Here is a 20,633-nt window from a genome sequence, read left to right as displayed (position 1 = left end):
AAGTATGGGGAATGTGATCTTGGTACTATACAAATGTGAATTAAAGTGTTTTAAACAGTTTTTTTTTTTTGGGGGGGGGGGGGGGGACTGCTCCAAAACCCCTTTATTGCATTCAGGTTATACTAAAGAAATGTGAACAAGCTGTAAAAAACCCCTTTTTCAGAGTTTTTTAGTAAAAAAAATATTTTAGAAATTGTCTTTCATGTAAGTAGGAAAACAGAAGCAGGTACACGGAGAGATAACGGGAGGCACTGAGATGCCGAGAATCAGAGTAAATAGACCCAAAATGACAATTCACCAATTGAAGTCAAATTCATTAAATGTATCACTAAAGAGAATTCTTATCAGATCTCAGTTTTTATAGCACAGTACAGTAGTTCAATAACCTACTGTATCTCTCTCTCTCTCTCTCTCTCTCTCTCTCTCTCTCTCTGTCTCTCCCCTCACTCTTTGTTTTTAGTCACCTACTATGTAATGTTTCCTTTACCAATATCCTTCTCTGTATATTTAACAGATCCAAATACACTGACAATGATCAATGTGATTGCAAAATCCCATCCAGGTATAGTATGAATTTTAGGAATAGGCATAATCTATATTCCCATGGTTATATACACAGTACATGGTATATACTGTACAGTAGATATGTTTGTTGGTACTTGTTTCCTAGCACGGCCACACCGATTAAGATCGGGGTGGTCGTGCTGAAAAAAATCGGGTCGATCGCATCGCATGCGATTTGGTCGCATGCGATGCGATCGACGCGACCGACCGATTTTTGACCCGATTTTTTCATTAAATCCAATGTAAATTGGGTCCCTGGGACCCAATTTTACATTGGATTGAATGAAAAAAATTCCAAACCCCCCCAAATTGAAGCGCGTACACAGCGCCCCACGATAGACGGCAACCCGAAGCGTGGCGAGCGCAGCGAGCCCGCGAGGGGCGGCGGTACGCGTCCTCCGACCTTTTCATGCCCTACTATCCACTAGGGCGTGGAGTGAGAATAGAATAGTGTGGCGAGCGCAGCGAGCCACCGAGCCCGAAGCGTGGCGAGCGCAGCGAGCCCCGCGAGGGGACGCGGATACCTTCACAGGTAATCGCGTCCCTTCGCGGGCTTCACAGGTGTCCGCGTCGCCACGCTCGCCACACTATTCTATTCTCACTCCACGCCCTAGTGGATAGTAGGGCATGAAAAGGTCGGAGGACGCGTACCGCCGCCCCTCGCGGGCTCGCTGCGCTCGCCACGCTTCGGGTTGCCGTCTATCGTGGGGCGACGACGGGGACATTTATAATGTGAAATGGGTCATATTGACCCATTTCACATTTTTTTACATTTTTACACCATTTCAATGTTAAAATTTTTTTTAACATTGAATCCTATGTAAAAATCGGGTGCATCGCGTCGCATCGCGTCGGAACCAATGTTAATGGTCCCGACCGACGCGATGCCCCCGATATTTTACCGTTCCCGACAAGATTTCAATGTTAAAATTTTTTTTAACATTGAAGTCAATGCAAATATCGGGGGCATCGCGTCGGTCGCGTCGGGACCAATGTTAATGGTCCCGACCGACGCGATGCCCCCGATTTTTGTTTCCTAGCCGGCAAAATGGACCTGATTTCAAAAGAAATCGGGTCCATCGGGGTAATCGTGTCCCTTAATTAAGGGACACGATTACTTAAGATTGTGGCCGTGCTAGGAAACAAGTACCTGTTTGTTTCTTTTTAATGAATAGTGTACACAATCATATTGTTTCTGTGTTAATGTGTTGGACAATTCAGTGATGGTTTATCAGATTTATCAATAGACAATGTAGGTGCGCTGTGAAACCAATGCTAACTCGTTAGTGCGCTGTGATTGATGATAGTTTGGGAACTACAATCCTAGATTGTACCCACTACCACTATCACCAGCAGTGTTTAATTACACCCTTATGGTGCGTACACATGGAGCAATATGATCGCTGGCAATATACTGTATTGCTAGTAATATATTGCTCAGCAATCATATTGCTCAGTGGCCCGTTTTCATCTGCGACCAGAGATGGTCACTGATGAAAATGACACTGCCTGGAGAAGAGGCGGGGAAGTGGCTGGTTGGAGGAGCACGCTCCCCCGACCAGCAACCATAAGGGGCTGAAAACGGGAGCGCGCGCTCAGCGACCATATTGCCAGCGATATATGCTGAAATCGCCCCGTGTGTACGCAGCTTCTCAGTCATCACTGAGACATTTTATGTAGGTTTGGTTAATTAAAACATTAGGTAAATTAGCATCTGAATTACCCAAACTTGCTGTTGGGCCATATTATAATCCGACCCCACTCAGGAGACTACAGTACGAGGTAAATGTAGTGTCCATTGTTATGGTCATTTACTATACGGTTGTTTTGTGTGCATTTTACACACATATGATGGAATATATCAGTGACCTGGTACAGATATCAGGAGACTCACTACCACAAAGCAACACCTGACCCCAGTTACACACTATACAGCTAGTGTACGGCCAAGGCAATCTCTTACCTCATGTAGCTGTTTTTATGTATCACAAATATTTTTACTTTGTGTATTACAGATCCAAAAGCCCTGAAAATGGCAAATGAGACATCAAATCCCCCCCCAGGTACGTATTTTAAGAATTAATCATTATCTTATTTTAAATACACAATACACATGTACAGTACAATAACAAGAACAAGTACGGTCTCTAATGTGTTTATATCCTTCTGGAGATATGGCCTCCAGAACTGAACACAGTACTCTTTGGCCCTTATTCAGATCTGATCACAGTACAGATTTGTTCTCAAAATGGGCAAAACCATGTGCACTGCAGGTGGGGCAGATTTAAGATGTGCAGAGAGAGTTACATTTGGGTGGGGTGTGTTGAAACTGAAATCTAAATTGTATTGTAAAAATAAAGCAGCCAGTATTTACCCTGCACAGCAACAAAATAACTCAAACAAATCTAACTCTCTCTATACATGTTACATCTGCCCCACCTGCAGTGCACATGGTTTTGCCCATTTTAAGAACAAATTTGTACTGCGATCAGATCTGAATAAGGGCCTTTATCAGTGGTTCTCAACCTCGGTACCCAAGTACCCCCAACAGTGCATGTTTTCCAGGTCTCCTGGCAGTAGCAAAGATGCACTCATTATTCACTGACACATTTTAAAAGATCACAGGTGGAGCTAATTAATTCACCTGTGATTCTGTGTGGAGACCTGGAAAACGTGCACTGTTGGGGGTCTTTGAGGACTGAGGTTGGGAACCACTGCTCTAGATGAGGTCGTACCAAAAACCTATACAGTGGCATTATTACTTCTTTCTTTCAACTGCTGACACCTCTCCCTATGCAACCAAGTTTCTTTAGCAGTCTGCGATGTGGGACAGTGTCAAAAGCCTTACTAAAATCTAGATAAGCTACATCTACAGCCCCACCTTGATCTATTACTTTAGTCACCTAGTCAAAAAAGTCAATAACATTTTTTGACATGATCTTCCCCCAGTAAACCCATGCAGTTTCGGATACTGTAAATTGCTGGTTTTGAGATGTTCTACAACTCTTTGTTTTAAGAGTGTTTCCATCAATTTCCCTACTACTGATGTAAGGCTCACTGGTCGATAATTGCTAACCTCTTCCTTGCTTCCACTTTTGTGCAGTGGGACTACATTCTCTGGTTTCCAGTCCTCTGGGATTACTTCAGTAGCTAGTGACTTGTTGAATAATTCTGATAATGGTTTAATAGCTCCCCTTTAAGCTCTTTTAGTATCCTTGGATGTATCCCATCTGGCCCCATTGATTTATAAACTTTCAGTTTTGAGAGTTCTGTGAGGACTTTCTCCTCTGTAAATGCACTTGTTTCTCCCTCATTTTTCTGGCTATACTTGCAACTTCACTGTGGCCCCATCCCCTCTCTTTCAGCAGTGAGTACTGATCATAAATAATTATTACAATATAATAATAATATTACATTGTCCCCTTCAATAGGACTTCTACTCTCTGTCTTTAGTCTTATTACTCCACTTTTTGTTGTTCTCCTTTCACTTATATACCTGAAAATATGCCCCCCTCCCCGTTTATCCACTGACTGGGCCATTTTCTCCTCAGCCTGTGCTTTTGCACGTCTGATTACCTTCTTAGCCTCCTTCTGTCTAACAAGATACACCTCTTTGTTCTCATTATTCTGCAACTTTTTTGCTTTCACAATATTTGCTACATCTTTCACAAACCACACTGGCTTCCTTTTCCTTGTGTCACCAAGGGGGTTTACATGCTCGTTTCCAGGCGGTTGCCTGCTCATTGCTAGGGGGGTTACATGCTCATGGCCAGGGGTTGCAGGGCCACAACACTCCCAAATTCCACACTTATGGCTATTGCTGAGCGCTCTACACTCCCCTGGCAGATGCTAGAGGTGAAGGAGCACCTCGAGCATACCTTTTTGGAGGGGTGCAGGGTCTCCATCTGCATATGAATGCATCCCCTGCCAGCCTTCTCTCCTGGCGCAGTGGAGGATTTAGGAGAGGGGGCCAGCGGCACGTCCTCTCTCATCCTCGGTACCCAGAGCTTGAGCTCCACTGGAGCCAGGCCTCCCATAGTACCCAATTCCAATTAATGCCTTTAATCCATTTGCAACTGTATGTATTAGCTGTCGCCACTGCATCATGGGAGCTCATTAATATTATATAACTGTTTTTATCTTGTCTTACGTAAGGGTATGTGTGGCAAATAAAACACAAATGAAACAATATAACATTAATCTAGAATGATGCTGTGTATTACACTTCACCATCTGCAACAAATGTTTAGGTCACATTATATCCAGATACTGTACGTTATTTGTGGTTAATTTATTATAATTATATTCACAGAACATACAGATGATGGCGAACAAGAAAATATCTTCAGCAAGATTATTGCAACCAACAAAGGTAAAACAATGCAGAGATATATAATGCCAAAATACTGCAGAAACATTACTGTAACTAAAAGATGTAAGGGTGAAATGTGGGCTTCTATAGGGTAACCAAACACTGAAATGCAATAAACCCTAAAAATAACCCGGGTGTGTACCGCATTTATACATCGCGTCCCCAATTAGAAGAATTACACTTTATACATGAAATATGTTTATGCTGACAATGGGCTGTTCTTAAGTAGTATCAATTGCTAAAGGGTTTAATCTCTTATGAACATGGATAACTAGTAGACAGTCAGCCAATCAGGAAGAGTCTCTTACACGGCTCAGCCAATTACACATGAGAGATTGTTACCAAATGACGTTTGGGACTCACTGCTGTGTAAATTCCCGAGGTTGGTACACTACTAGTTGTCACGAAACTGTGATGTTCGCCTGTCCTTTACCTTTACACCAAAACTGATACGTCATTTCTTTAAATCAAGGGATTTTATACATTATATATTACAAATAACAAAAGAAACTAAGAGAACATAAAAGCTATAGCGTAAGGAATTTACAATAATAAATAGTCATACTATCGTAGCAGAATAAATCACATTATTGCATCACATGTATCATAGATAAATATAACCCATTAATATGACCTCTAAGAACTGGAGAAAGGACACTGATACAGGGACATTAGGTATACAGTATCTAACCAAAAAGGAGGAAGTCTAGAAGGATACAGAGTATGGAAAGTGACAATGTAACATGTAGTAGTACAGGTAGTTACTGACCTGCAGACATACAGTTGCCGTAATACCATTATTAGTGGCCCATCTGCTAATGCAGAAGAGACGCAGCTATAGAGAACCTTGCTCTTTCATTCACAATACTGTTGTTTCTTATTATTCATAGTAGTGGCTCAGTTTGTTCCCACGTCACATTGCAGTGGCGTCCCTACCTCTGGAGACACCTGGTTCTGCTGGATGCACTGCTCGCATGCCCTTGGATTGCACTGGCAAATAAAGGCCATTGACTTGTTTCTATAGGGGTGAAGTCTCATGAGTAAGGGGGACAGTCTTGTGGCCCCGGCCCCTGTTGTCATCCTCTGGGAATCCTGTCTGTATACAGTAATGTTATAGTGCGGCTCCTGGCTGCTGTTACTAAGCATGAGATATTGTGTCACCCCTCAGCTAGTGCCCCCCACGTGCAGCCCGCACCCCTCAGTGACAGCACTGGTCTCAAGATAATATCTTCCAATCTTTTTCATTGCTTTTGTATTTTGCTGCCATCTTTATTTGCACCCACAAGCAGCTGTTCCTGGTCCCCTGTCAGTAATCCTGCAGGGAGGTGCAGCTGTAACTACTCTGTGCCACTGGCGCTGGGCTCCCCTCAATGACCAGGCCCAAAGCTATGACAGGATATAACGCTTATTCAACATGCAGTCAGCTGGTTACTTTATCTCTCTTATAATATTACAAGATGAAATGAATCCCCTGAAATGAATGTCATATGGTACACCACATATGAATGCTTCCTGTCCATGTCTGGTTACTGTAGAGCACAACCTCACCGTACATGAAGGAGATATGCTTGTGAAAACTGGACGCAGCGCAATCAGCTGTACAAGTTGCCTGTGGAAAAAAGCTGCAGATGGGACTGTGCCTGTTCCGTACACCTTATCCACTGCTTATAGTGAGTATCCTCATCATAGCAGTGTCCTGAAGTAGTCATGGCCAACTTCTGTTCTATTATATTAATATATATCCAACCTCCTTTCCCTACAGATGCCGATCAAGTCAAGGTGTTTACAAATGCTATGGAGGAAATTGAGACACTGACGTGTGTGAGGTTTGTACCTCGGACAACAGAGAAGGATTACATCTTCATTAATACATCATATGGGTAGGTTCTTCCATTCTATGTTACAGAAATATGTCCACTTAGAGTCTAGGTGAGACAAATAAGCCTAATTAGGAAATTATTAAACTTTATGAAGTCTGTGGACATTCAGCCAATTGGCAGTGATAATGGTGGAAGTACAGATGTGTCCTCATACATCATTGCTGCTGTGGTGTCAAACAGCCAATCTAGGTCCCCCTGGTCCCGGGAGATTCTGCTGACTGTGCTGACTATACATCTTGTATATCTGTGTGTGACTGAGTCTCCGTATCTGTATACAGTGTCCAACCCTGTAACCACAGAACACACTCTAATACCTTCCTCCCTGCTTCCAGCTGTACCTCATTTGTTGGACGACTAGGTGGACCTCAGATGGTTGGAATAGCTATTAATGGCTGTATGTCCAGAGGGGCCATACAACATGAGCTAGATCATGCCTTGGGATTTTACCATGAGCATATGAGGAGTGACCGTGATAACTATGTCACCATCAATTACCAGTACATCTCACCAGGTATTATACACAGAACAACTCCATAACTGTTGTGCTTTGCGTTATTTCCATGCGAATGTGTTTTGTAGTAATGACAGATTCCTTGTTCCAGGTGATCAGATAAACTTTCAGAAGGTAAACACTAATAACCTGGGTATGGAGTATGACTATGGCTCAGTGATGCATTATGCCAAGTAAGTTGTGCCCACAGTTATTACCTGATAGAGGATGATGCTTGTATGTAATTAGTGCACATTGGTCTTATAATGGTCCATATTACTATATTGTGCTGATTACACCTATATCTTGTCTCTTATCTATCTGACAGCTATGCATTCTCTAACACTACAAATAAACTCACCATTGTACCCAAGCCTGACCCAACCGTGCCCCTTGGTCAAAAAAATGGACTGAGTATCTTGGACATTTCTAAAATTAACCGGCTTTACCAGTGCAGTAAGTAATTATATATATGTGTATATATAGGTTTTATTATTTATTATCTCCCTAACAAATAAGCTGGTGGATTGGAGCATGCAGTGCCCACAGTGAGATGATATCATGGGGGCACGTAATGAGGTGTGGTTACCAACCATCCAATAGGAATGCTCAACCACAAGACAAGGCTGGCCAATCATTAGATGGGGCATGTTCTGACCAACATAGGAAAAGATTAGAACTATAGTTATTAGAAATATCACTGACGTAAGACCACCTTATTGTAGGTTGTATTCTAGTTCATCAGCTTCATCGTTGTAGCTTCTCTGGAGCAAGTATTGGAGACCATCTGGGGGACTCGCTTGCTTCACCGTACACAGTAAACATTTATACATGTAATCACAAATATGATATCTAAAGGCTTCTCAGTATATATAGAATACCCGGCATATAATATATCTCCATCCTATACACAATAGAGGCAGCGTTTATAAGAGGTAAACCAAAGACTATGAGAATAAATAGTGCATATCACCACCGTGCGATGCTTACCTCTATACTGTATATACAATGGTGAACATACTGGTAGGTTCCCAACAATGGGGAATGTCTCTGCTATCAGATTAGTGATCATACTACACAATACTGTACAATTCCCGGCTTATATGTTTTATATTCTGGAAGGATGAGTAACAACGGCTGCCTCTATCACAGATATTCTGACACGCAGCCACATTGAACTATTTGTGTATAGTGCCGGTCTATGTGGACATATATATATAAAATACTTCCTAGTAATATGTAACGTGTTATGCATTACCTCATGTACAGTCATTTATTTATGTCACGTTTTGCCCCTTAGGTGTTTGTGCTAATTTGCTGAATGATAATAATGGAACTCTGACTTCCGCCAACTATCCCTCGGCCTATCCCAACAGTGCCAGCTGTGTTTGGTTGATCAGAACCCCATCTGGACAGGTACAGTAATCAATGGGAGGATCGGGTGACAGACAGAAGGAAGGTGCAAGACACAGGAATAATATGACACTTTTCATATCAGTTCAGTCACTTATGGGAGACATATCCAATACTTTTTGATAATAGACAATCTATTTGAATGCGTTGGATGGCGCAGTTCTGGTTTTTCATGTAAAGAGAAGGAGAGGAATGGCTGCCGCTGCAGCTGCCTCTGTCCCCCACTTAGCACACAGCACTGAGCAGCATTTTTGGGGATGAAGAGAGAGGCTGCTGCAGCAAGTTAGTTCTCTCTCTCTGCAATAACAGAGGGGGGAAGCGGGACCCAGACTCCTCCAACAGACCTGGTAGTAGTACCTGCACCACCTTGGTGCCACTGAGGAGAGCTGGATGGAGCAAAATGGGGAAGTTGGTGGTGGTCAGTAAGGAAAGCTCCACCTTGGTGCCACTGGGGAAAGCTGGATTAACCAAAATGGGGAAGTGGGGGGTGGTCAGTTAGGAATGGATCTGAGGTTGTGCCACAAACATGGGAGAGTTTACAATGTCCCCTAGTTCTTCACATCCTCTTAGACAATGGTTCTCAATCTCAGCATGGGGTCGCGACTCAAGTTTGCTGACCATGATGTGATGACAAGGAGTATAAAAAATCCCCCTTCCAATTTATACATCCTCTTATCACACTCTACCTTTCCCCATCCCCCATTCCCATCTTTGTCACCTTCTGCCTCTTCCTGTCATCCTCTGCATCGCCATGCAGCCACTGCTTCATCCTCTGTCCCACGCCTACCCTTTGCTCTTGCTTACACCTACTGGCACAACCTGTCAACCTCACCTCCCACTGCTTCCTCATGCCACTCTCTGCCTCACATTCATCCTATGTATCCCTCTGACTCTCCTTAACCACCTTTGCTTCTTTCTAATCACCTTCTGCCACTCTCTGTCTCTCTGCCATCTTTGTCACCATATGTCTCCCCTAGTCACCCTCTGCATCCCCTTACCAGCAACTGACTCAACCTTTTTCTTGCTCTCACCCTACCTGACTCCCTACTGCCAGCTGCCACTACCTGTCATTCCCTACCTCCCCAGGCTCCCACTGCCTCTTAATGCTACCATGTGCCACCCATCAGCTTCTTTCCTCTCATTCACTGCTTCATCTGTGTCAACCAATTTTTTTTTTTTACCAACTGCCCCTCTGTCATCCATAAAGTCAGGTGTACACTTTAACAATCGCATAATTATATACAAAATAACACATACAGGGCAGGGACTCCAATGGGATCTCCTCCCCGCTATCATGTGAGAAATGAAGGGATTGCATTAGTGGGCACATCACTTTTGTGTTATACCCTCACAATGCTGCCATGCTTGTGGGATCTGCTAACCAGACACGTCTGGCAACCATTCTGTGGTAACTTGCTGGGGTGCTTTAATAACTTTTATTGTCTGACCGGGTCCAAGAGCAAAATAGTTTGAGATCACTTTCTCTAGGTGTTCCCGTCCTCCAGTTTGGTAAAAAAGTAAATACATGAAAATACAGAGTGAGTTTAATGTCAAAGTTAATTGACAACATACAAGCATTTGATCAATTATGGTTTCTTGTTTAGGCTGCCCTGAACTTCTTTGCTTTTGATGTTCAATCCACAACTGATTGCGCCTCTGACTACATCAAGATTTATGATGGTCCCAGTAAGAATCATCCTTTGTTGCTGGACAGAACCTGTGGGACTGGTCTGATCCCACTAATCATTGCTTCCACTAGTGAGATGCTGGTGGAGTTTGCCAGTGACAGCAGCGTTACAGGGGTCGGATTCAAAGCTTCTTACACCTCAGGTACTGTACTAAGTTCTCAAATGTGTAAGTGTTATATTATCCTAATCTATGACCCTATGTAATATTATACAGATGTAGCCAAGCTGATCGCATTTAATGGTGATCCGTGGCACATATACAGATGTAGCCCAGCTTATTACATAGAATGGTGTTCCGTGGCATATCTACAGATATAGCCAAGATTATTGCATTGAATGGCGATCCGTGGCATATATACAGATGTAGCCAAGCTTATAGCATTGAATGGCGATCCGTGGCATATATACAGATGTAGCCAAGCTGATCGCATTGAATGGTGATCCGTGGCACATATACAGATGTAGCCAAGCTTATTGCATTGAATGGCGATCCGTGGCATATATACAGATGTGGCCATTGTACTCTGATGCAGCGGCACTCTGCCACACATAGTCGCACTACATTATTTTGTCTACTTTAGTCATAGTGGCCACGGGTGTGAATGGTGAGATTGGCTTGTAAGCGACATAGTAGCAAACTAGTCACAACCACGCCTAGTTGCAGCCACGATGAGCGTGACTTTATCTGTATTTTCATTAATTAGAACATTTACTAATTACTGACAATGAAACTAAAATGGAATACACTATGGGGGTCATTCTAATTACAGTTCCCGCGGTAATCAGGACTGTTGGGAGATATGCTCTTGTACTGTACTCCATCTATGTACAATCCAAGTTATATATAGGCTCTTCCCCGTCTCACCTCAAATACCTCCACTTCACCTGAGACATCTTCTACCAATCATCCCATAAGCTCCTGTCCTGCCAACGCCATCTGTCTTCCTCTCTCAGTCTATTCATTATTATCATTTATCTATCAGATCTTATTACATAGCCTGCTACGTTACTGGATTTATATTAAATGCTATTTTCCTCTGTTTTATACCATATCTCCCTATAGTACAATGTGGAGGAAATTTCTTTGCCTCCGAGAAGAACTTTACATCTCCTGGATACCCCGTTGCGTACAGTCCAAACTTAGATTGTACCTTCAACATCACAGCCCCTGTGGGATATCAGGTAAGGAACTTTTGTGGCCTAAGATAATTTGTGCAGTGGTTTCAGTTATTGTATTGGAGCTTTAGTGTTATCAGGAAGGTGTAACATACACCTACAGTTTACATTCTACAGTGTCTGCATGATCTGGGGGTGGTCACAGATACAGTATGGCACATGATGAGGAGGAGGAGGATGAGGAGGAGGGGAAGGAGGAGGAGGAGGAGAAGGAGGATGCTAATATTGATAAGATCACAGCTTGTATAACTGAATCTTAGAATCTAACTTAGAGAATATACTTATAAACATGGCGCACCTAGGCAGAACATGTAAATACAGACCACTGTGTGTTATAAGAGACGTCAGCACAGTTTTGAGAACAATGGTTTATTCATCTTGTCTGCTTTCTATATGTCTATTTGTTCCTCATAAATGATATTTCTGGATTTTACAGATATCACTGACTGTAACAGATTTTCTACTGGAGAATTCCCAATTCTGCATCTCAGACTATATGCAGGTCCGGGATCACAATACGGTGTATGGTCCATTCTGTGCTGATTACGATATTCCTCCCATAACCTCCTCTGGGAATACTCTGACATTGAAGTTCCACAGTAATCGCAGCACACAGGGAAAGGGTTTCCATGCTTCCTACACCTTCAGTAAGTAATATATCCCCATGTATTCACCACACAAACACTATTGGTCTTACTGGTGTCATCTATTAGCTAGAATTGGGGGTTTTCTCCTATACTAATACCAGGGTTGCCTACCTGACTCTCTCCTCCAGGGAGAACATGCTCTGCTCCTGGGCTTCCCTGGTAATGTAGGATTGCCAGCACCTATGGTGACACCTTTCTTATCAGTTACCTAGCTCCCCACAGGTGCTGGTAATCATACATTATCCATACCTCCCAGAATGCCCCTCTCCAGGAGGACACAATGCTCTGCTCCTGGGCTTCCCTGGTAATGTATGATTGCCAGCACCTATGGTGACACCTTTCTTATCAGTTACCTAGCTCCCCACAGGTGCTGGCAATCCTAAATTATCCATACCTCCCAGCATGCCCCTCTCCAGGAGGACACAGTGCTCTGTTCCTGGGCTTCCCTGGTAATGTATGATTGTCATCACCTGTGGTGACACCTTTCTTATCAGTTACCTAGCTCCCCACAGGTGCTGGCAATCATACATTATCCATACCTCCCAGCATGCCCCTCTCCAGGAGGACACAATGCTCTGCTCCTGGGCTTCCCTGGTAATGTATGATTGCCATCACCTGTGGTGACACCTTTCTTATCAGTTACCTAGCTCCCCACATGTGCTGGTAATCATACATTATCCATACCTCCCAGCATGCCCCTCTCCAGGAGAACACAATGCTCTGTTCCTGGACTTCCCTGGTAATGTAGGATTGCCAGCACCTGTGGTGACACCTTTTTTATCAGTTACCTAGCTCCCCACAGGTGCTGGCAATCATACATTATCCATACCTCCCAGCATGCCCCTCTCCAGGAGAACACAATGCTCTGTTCCTGGACTTCCCTGGTAATGTAGGATTGCCAGCACCTGTGGTGACACCTTTCTTAAAACCACGGGGGGAGAGAAAGAAACTTGTGTGGGGTGCACTCTAGGTCCCCTATTAAAATTGTTCTGAAGGAATTAGGATTTTTATATTTTTTTATGATTTTATCTGCTTGTGCATAAATTATATGTAAAATACTATACAAATTTGTGAGAGAATAATACATTTTATACACTAACACATTGCTGTGGGCTTTTTGTTATACATATTTACTGCGAATATATAATCTGCAAAATACATACTGGTATCTTTAATACCCCGCCTGTCTGTCAAATTTCTTATAAAGGATGACCATCATATACCCCATCAATCATGCACCATTGATGTTTATACAGTAGGTGTCACTTAAGGGTCTAATCATTGGTCAAAGAAAATGACAAAAACAGACAAACAAAGTATTTACACCAATCTATATTTACATATATACAATATACAACATCTGCCTCAATCCGATTCTCTTTATATCAAATTCTCCCTATGTAAAGGAACTGCGTATAGTGCCCTTGTTATACTTTGTATAATTGCACATGTTGTATGTTGGATGGTAAAATTGTATCAATCTCTCAATCAGTACCACACTCTGAACATGATACTCTTATAATTGGCAACAAACTGCAACTTTCTTTCTTAATTGGGCTGGTGGCCTAATGGTCTGTGCTTATTAATCTCACAGGCACAAATATTCGCTATTTTTAATCAGATGGTGATTCGCCACATACCTAATTACATAAATAATTGCCAAAAAGCATTCACCAACAAATATTCACAAATGCGCACATGAGAATAGCAGATAAACGGCTGAACACTCTGCAATATAAAACTGCCTCTCACAGTAAATAGCCAGCCTATTACTCTTTGCTTCCAAAACAGTGCATACAAATGGGTCAAAAATTGATATAGCACCTGTCCACCTGCACTCACAAATGCCGGCAGTCTTAGCAGATACACCACTATATGCACAGAATAGCAGGACAACAATTAAACAATTTCTAAGGATTGAAAAGGACCGTTTATCTCACTTAGAGCCAGCGGTAGCCTATGTAGCGGCTGGCCGTGGACTCGGTAGAGAGGTCCGGTTACCAGTTACGGCGCTGAATAGCGCGTGTCTCCAGTTGTATCAGACGGGAATCCCAGCAGAGCCGAGACGAATCGCCGGTCACGTGAGCGCCCACAAGATCGCCTCTTGTGACGTATGTTTCGCAGGAGGCTTGTTCACACGGCAGCCATGTGAACAAGCCTCCTGCGAAACGTACGTCACAAGAGCCGATCAAGAGCCAATGATTTCATGTGCTGTGGGAGATAAATCGCTGGGAGTGCGCTCCCGCTGCCAGCCCTTCATGGTCGCTGGTCGCAGGTGCATGCTCCTCCGATTATGGCTAAAAATTACTGTTCGCTGGTGCACAATGCACTGTGCCACACATGGCTACACCAGTGCACCACCTGACTACACCTGTGCACCACCTGACTACACCTGTGCACCACCTGACTACACCTGTGCACCACCTCAACACCTGTGCAGCACCTGACTACACCTGTGCACCACCTGACTACACCTGTGCCCCACCTGACTACACCTGTGCACCACCTGACTACACCTGTGCACCAGTGACCAGCGATTTCTTGTCAAAATGAGGTATAAACAGAATGAGACAGAACAGTTTGCAATTTTCAGCCATAAACTTACCATCGGAAATCTTTATGCCCCACACTTTAATAAACTTATCTAAAACCTTAAACTAACTTAACACTAAAATAACGAGACAGACACAAGTGCTGGCTTTTTAAATATATGATGTCAAATTTATTAATTGACAGCTATAACTATAAAAGGGGTGTCGGCCCTAAAGAACGGTCATAGAAAAGAGAGGGGTAAGGTCACAACACACCATTCATACATCGTTGGTGTCCAACTCTCCCCTCGCGACCCACCCGTGCGGATGGTGCAGCCCACCCCCTGTCCAAGGGGCGTGGGCTAGCGACATATTGATGTCGGTAGAGTGCACCCCACTATCTTCATATGATATTAATTTAAACAAGGACCATTCTTTACCGTCGCCAAACAGATAGAATGTTAGGGAGAAAGGGTGGGGAAAATCCGACCAGAGAGGCAGATCACCTGACTTCCTTCCTATTCCTAGCTCAAGGAACTCCTCCCTTGGTCCCTAATTGGCTATCCTGATGTTGTCATCACACCCTGTCATCACACAACCTAAAGTGCAGACAGCTCAGATTCCTTCGGTAGTTTATGTCACCTCTTGCTTAATCAGCCCTCGGTTTTCTAAATCGCTGGTCGCTGATGAAAACAGTACACTGAGCAATATATTGCTGAGCGGTTCTAAGACAAAACTGCTCAGCAACCAAATCGCACCGTGTGTACACAGCTTTAGAGTAATGGTCCCTACGCACAGAGCGATGGTGAGTCATGTTCTAAGCAATTTAACTAGATTTGAATAGATCGCTTAGTAAACTATCTAAAATTGCCCCTTGTAAAGGGACCATAGTGATAGTGAAGCACAGCCCAGCGGCAGCTATCTCCTGTCTAGATTTATACTGCATGCAGTTTACTGTAAATCCAGATCGTTCAGCGCACATCACTGACACATCGCTGGTGCATCGCTGTGTGCTGAGCCATCTAGCATCACTCAGATCGCTGGCACACGTCGCTATGTGTGTAGGCCCCATAACCCAACACTTTATTAAACTGAACAATGCATCACTGAGATTATTAAAGTATGTACATATGTGTAACAAATCATTTACTAACGTTTATTTCTGTTTCCTTACAGTATAAGTGAGGCATATCACACACCGCAGCAATATCACACTGTACAACGAACATCACAGGAACAGTATAATAACCATTGTATATGTGGTGCAGCAAATCTGCGTCATTCTCACAAATGTCATCGGAGAACCATAAATGAAAACCATTGTATGCAATATGAAGACAGTTATTTATTAAATCCCTGTATATTTATGACTGTGATTACACTGTATTTCTGAGGACCAGTAAGAGTTAGGACAGTAGAATGTGCAATTAATAAAACAGACAATTGGTACACCTGTGTGTGATATGATTTATGACATCATGCTTGATATTACGTGACTAAGTAAACCTAATGAAAATTGGAGCATTGAAGGGGTTCCATGATTATTAATCAGGGTTGCTTACTCTCCCTGAATGGCCGGGATCGTCCCGGAAATTGGGTTTCCCTTCCCGCCCCCCATACAGGCATTGCACGGCGGGGAGCGGGGCTAAAATGATGAGATCACTATGGGCACGCCCCTAATAGGGCAGCCACCCATGTGGCTCCACCCCCAAACCGCCCCTTTCCCCCTCCTAGGGATGGCCGCGCCCCCTGCTTTACTGAGCTGGCTGCCCTCTCCCTGAGAGGGCAGCCAAAAAGTCGGCAGCCATGTTATTAATTAGAGCTTATTGCTTTACTCCATGATATATGAGACCAGACCAGACCCAAGACATGCCTGACAGTAGACCAGCACGCAGCCACTAGATAAGACGGGTTGTCTTACAATATGTCTCATACAGTAATACATATTTAGTATGTGACACCCCATTCAGCCTACTTGTGCCCCTTCCGGGGTGGTGCTGAAGGATATTGTATACTGTCTGGGACATCACATTATACGTTATAGGGACACACTGTAGATAAATAGGTTTATGTTTATGGATTTATGTACCGAAATCGCATTGTGTGTTTCTATCATATGTATATGTGTGAGTAAGATACATCTATATGGTGATACTTGCTTTCCTACTCACACACGGTGGACCTTTAAAGAAACCTTTATTTATTTATTACCAGTTTCTTATATAGCGCACACATATTCCGCAGCGCTGTACAGATAATATATTAACATTCACATCAGTCCCTGCCCCAGTGGAGCTTACAATCTATATTCCCTACCACATGTACACGCACACACAGACTTGGTACACATATGATTTATAATCTGGGATCAAAACTTGAGGGGGTATGCACCCCCTAGGGCTGGGGTGGCAGCACAAAGTATTTCAGCACACTTTATAACTGAAATGCCTGGAGCAATTTACATCAAACTTGTCACACATATCAACTGCAATCTGTGAGCAAATACTTTGGGTAAGACGTCCATAGCACCCCTAGGAGTGAGACAGCCTCACATACAGATGGGGCTCCATTCATTCTTGCAGGGGCTGGTGGTCGGATCGCCAGCCCCTGCCAGCCGTCAGAAGGGGACGCACGTGCACGAGATGCGCGCACGTCCCCTTGACCAGTCGCCGCCACCTCGCTGCCGGTCCCCACCGCCCGATCCCATCTCTCCGCTCCCCCCTATCCCTGCTTGTCTCCCTGAGGCGGAGACGAGCAGGGTTCGCATCCTCTGCCACCCGGAGACTGGGCGCGTGGGATGCTCGTGCTTCCCAGTCAGATGGAGCGCCATCTCGCCAGCAGGGGCAATCTGGGGAGCGCCGGTGCTGGCTGAGAGGCGCTCCATCTGTAGTATATCAGGAGATAGCATAACTCAGGAATGGCCTGAGCAATTTACACCAATTGTGGTACACATATCACTTACAATCTGGGAACAAACGCAGTCGGGGTAAGACACCCCTTGCACCCCTAGGGGTGGGGCAGCAGCACAGATTATGGGGCCAATTCAGATCTGTTCAATCTGGTCTGAAATTGGCCCCTTGTCCGATGATGGGGTGTTTGCGCATGTGTGCAAGCCACAGGAGCGAATGGCTTTGGTGAGTATCCCAGTCGCCGAGCCACTGGTTCCGGTCAGCGGGGTCTGGGGCAGCCAGGAGGCAACAGCAGGGGAATGGGTGTCCCCATAACAACACTTGGCATTCCCCTGGGAACGCAGGTGTGTCGATGCATGCGTGGGGTGACTGGCTGATGCCATATGATGTCAGCACCCGCCCCCTTTTGGCGATCTGCCTCCAGAATAAAACTCAGTTTAGACTGACTTTTATTAACGAAGGGGAGAGAAAAATTTTGATGGTGCGACCATCGAAAAATGTATCTTCCGTTCGGCTGCATGCTAGGGGATGTGTTAAGGCCCCCATACATTAGGCCGACTTGTCCTAGGGACAAGTCGGACCCAATTTACCTGCGAGCCGCCCGGCAGCTCCCCGGGAGGCTCACATACAATTTGGCACTTGATGTGCCATTTTTACATGGGATAAATCGCATGCGATTTATCCCATGTAAAAAAAAACCCGGGGAGCTGCAGGGCGGTGAGCAGTAGTGGGGGCGGGCAGCGGCAGTAGTGGGGACGGGCAGCGGTGGTGGGGGCGGCCAGCGGCGGTAGTAGGGGCGGGCAGCGGCGGTGGGGACGGGCGGCGTGTGCGGTGAGCGCAGTGTACTTACACATAGCAGCAGCGGCGGGGACGGGACGCGCAGTGGCGGCTATTATATTTTTAAAATACTTGTCAAATGACCGGCCGCTCTCTGATTGGCTGAGAGCTCTCCGGCCAATCAGAGAGCGGCCGGTCATTTGACAAGTATTTTAAAAATATAATAGCCGCCACTGCGCGTCCCGTCCCCGCCGCTGCTGCTATGTGTAAGTACACTGCGCTCACCGCACACGCCGCCCGTCCCCACCGCCGCTGCCCGCCCCCACCACCGCTGCCGCTGGCCGCCCCCACTACTCCCCCGGTGTCTGTATGCATATGCCTGTCAGGTGGCAGGCATATGCATACAGGGAGGTCGGACGTGATCGTATGTACAGACCGTCCGACCTCCCTGATCCGGTCCGATGCGCACGGGACCGCGCATCGGATCGGATCAAATGTCACATACCTACGATTTTGGGCCGATTTCATCCGATTATCGGCACAAATTGCCGAAATCGGATGAAATCGGCCCAAAATCTCATAGTGTATGGGGGCCTTAAGGGAACAGTTATATCAGTTTCATTGGATAAATAATTAACCTAGGATTGCTTAAAGTGCTAGTGCTGTGTTCATTATATATGTGTAGGTACAACGCTATTGGGTGATCTAAAGAGAAATTAAGAATATTAAGTTATAGCTGGGTTGCCTACTTTTCAGCTGCCTTCTCTGGGAGAGGGCAGCCAGCTAGCCAAAGAAGGGGGTGGAGCTGGCGGACATGTCATGAAAGGGGCATGGCCAGAGGCAGGGCTGAAACTGTGCTGTATTTGGGGGCATGGCCATTGCAAACTCAACATCGTGGCCATGCCTCGCATTGCAATGCCTGTATTTTAGGCATTGCAGAGTGGGAGACGGGGCCACAATGATGCGATTCGCATCATCGGGTCCCCGCGGAACCCCCACCGAGTGGGAATCGTGGGAGGCTGGGGGGATTCTGGGAGGATTGCCTGCCTTCCCGGGGGGCCGGGAGGGTAGGCAACCCTGAGTTATAGTAATAATGTATATATATATATATATATATATATACTGTATATATTTATATATATATATATATATATATATATATATATATATATATATATATATACTTCCCAAATGGTGGTATAGCACCTAAACTTAATATATTAGTCCATGTATCCCCCCAATGTTCATGAAACCAGAAATGTTGGATTTCCAAGCAAGTTCTTTATTCGACTCTTCAACAGTTTAAACTAGGGCCCCGACGCGTTTCGTCTTATAAAGACTTCATCAGGGGAAATAGTTTATACTCTTCCAAAAGCTTCCAGATGTGGTAGATTTAGCTTCTGAAAGGCAAAAAGTGACAATTCCTGGAACTGGAATAACTGTCCACCTTTAATCGCCAGGTGATATCCCAGGAAGATACTCCTTAGTGGGGATTATTGATTTAATGTGACAGCCAGATTTAGTGAAATTTAAACAATTCGAGTGGCTATCCTGTGTAATTCAACACTGGACCAATTCTTTTTATGCAAACATGTATCAAATTAATGTCCTGTATTCAAAATAGGGTACTTGTTTTCTAGCACGGCGCCCATGATTTTAATCTTGTTACATAGTTTTGATCGCATTGATCGCATCGCATGCGACCAGATCGCATGCGATGCGATCGATGCGATCAAAATGATGATTTCATTGTACAAGCACCCTGATGGGTGATTACTATGTTATATGCACCCCCATTGTTAACGCCACCACCACTATTAACGGCAACCCGAAGCGTGGCGAGTGCAGTGAGCCCGTGAGGGGCGGCGGTACATGTCCTCCGACCTTTTCATACCCCCACTATCCATATCCGCGTGGAGTTGATTCTATATAGTGTGGCGAGCGCAGCCACCGTGAGCCACCAAGCCCGAAGCGTGGTGAGCGGAGCGAGCCCCACGAGGGGACGTGGATAACTTCACATGTATTACGCGTCCTATTGCGGGGCTCGCTGTGCTCGCCACGCTTCGGGCTCGGTGGCTTGCTGCACTCGCCACACTATATAAAATCAACTCCACGCCGCTGTGGATAGTGGGGGTATGAAAAGGTCGGAGGACGCGTACTGCCGCCCCTCGCGGGCTCGCTGCATT

At 44.8% G+C, this 20,633-nt stretch overlaps 1 protein-coding gene across 1 annotated transcript; it reads left to right on the top strand.

The window, feature by feature from the left end:
- The first annotated feature begins 519 nt into the window (after positions 1–519).
- On the top strand, positions 520–12,238 carry LOC146050425 (embryonic protein UVS.2-like). Its single transcript, XM_083167430.1, has 12 exons — positions 520–562; positions 2,580–2,627; positions 4,877–4,936; positions 6,472–6,606; positions 6,699–6,816; positions 7,149–7,327; positions 7,419–7,500; positions 7,635–7,762; positions 8,607–8,722; positions 10,324–10,549; positions 11,471–11,589; positions 12,020–12,238. The coding sequence occupies exons 1-12, from the start codon at positions 532–534 to the stop codon at positions 12,236–12,238; spliced, it is 1,461 nt and encodes a 486-aa protein (XP_083023556.1). The 5' UTR covers positions 520–531.
- Positions 12,239–20,633: the final 8,395 nt, after the last annotated feature.

The sequence above is a fragment of the Crinia signifera genome, chromosome 12 (genome assembly GCF_055691185.1).
Source record: "Crinia signifera chromosome 12, ASM5569118v1, whole genome shotgun sequence".
In the NCBI taxonomy this organism is placed as follows: domain Eukaryota; kingdom Metazoa; phylum Chordata; class Amphibia; order Anura; family Myobatrachidae; genus Crinia; species Crinia signifera.
Note: the sequence above shows the minus strand (reverse complement) of the source record. Positions and strands in the feature narration are given on the sequence as shown.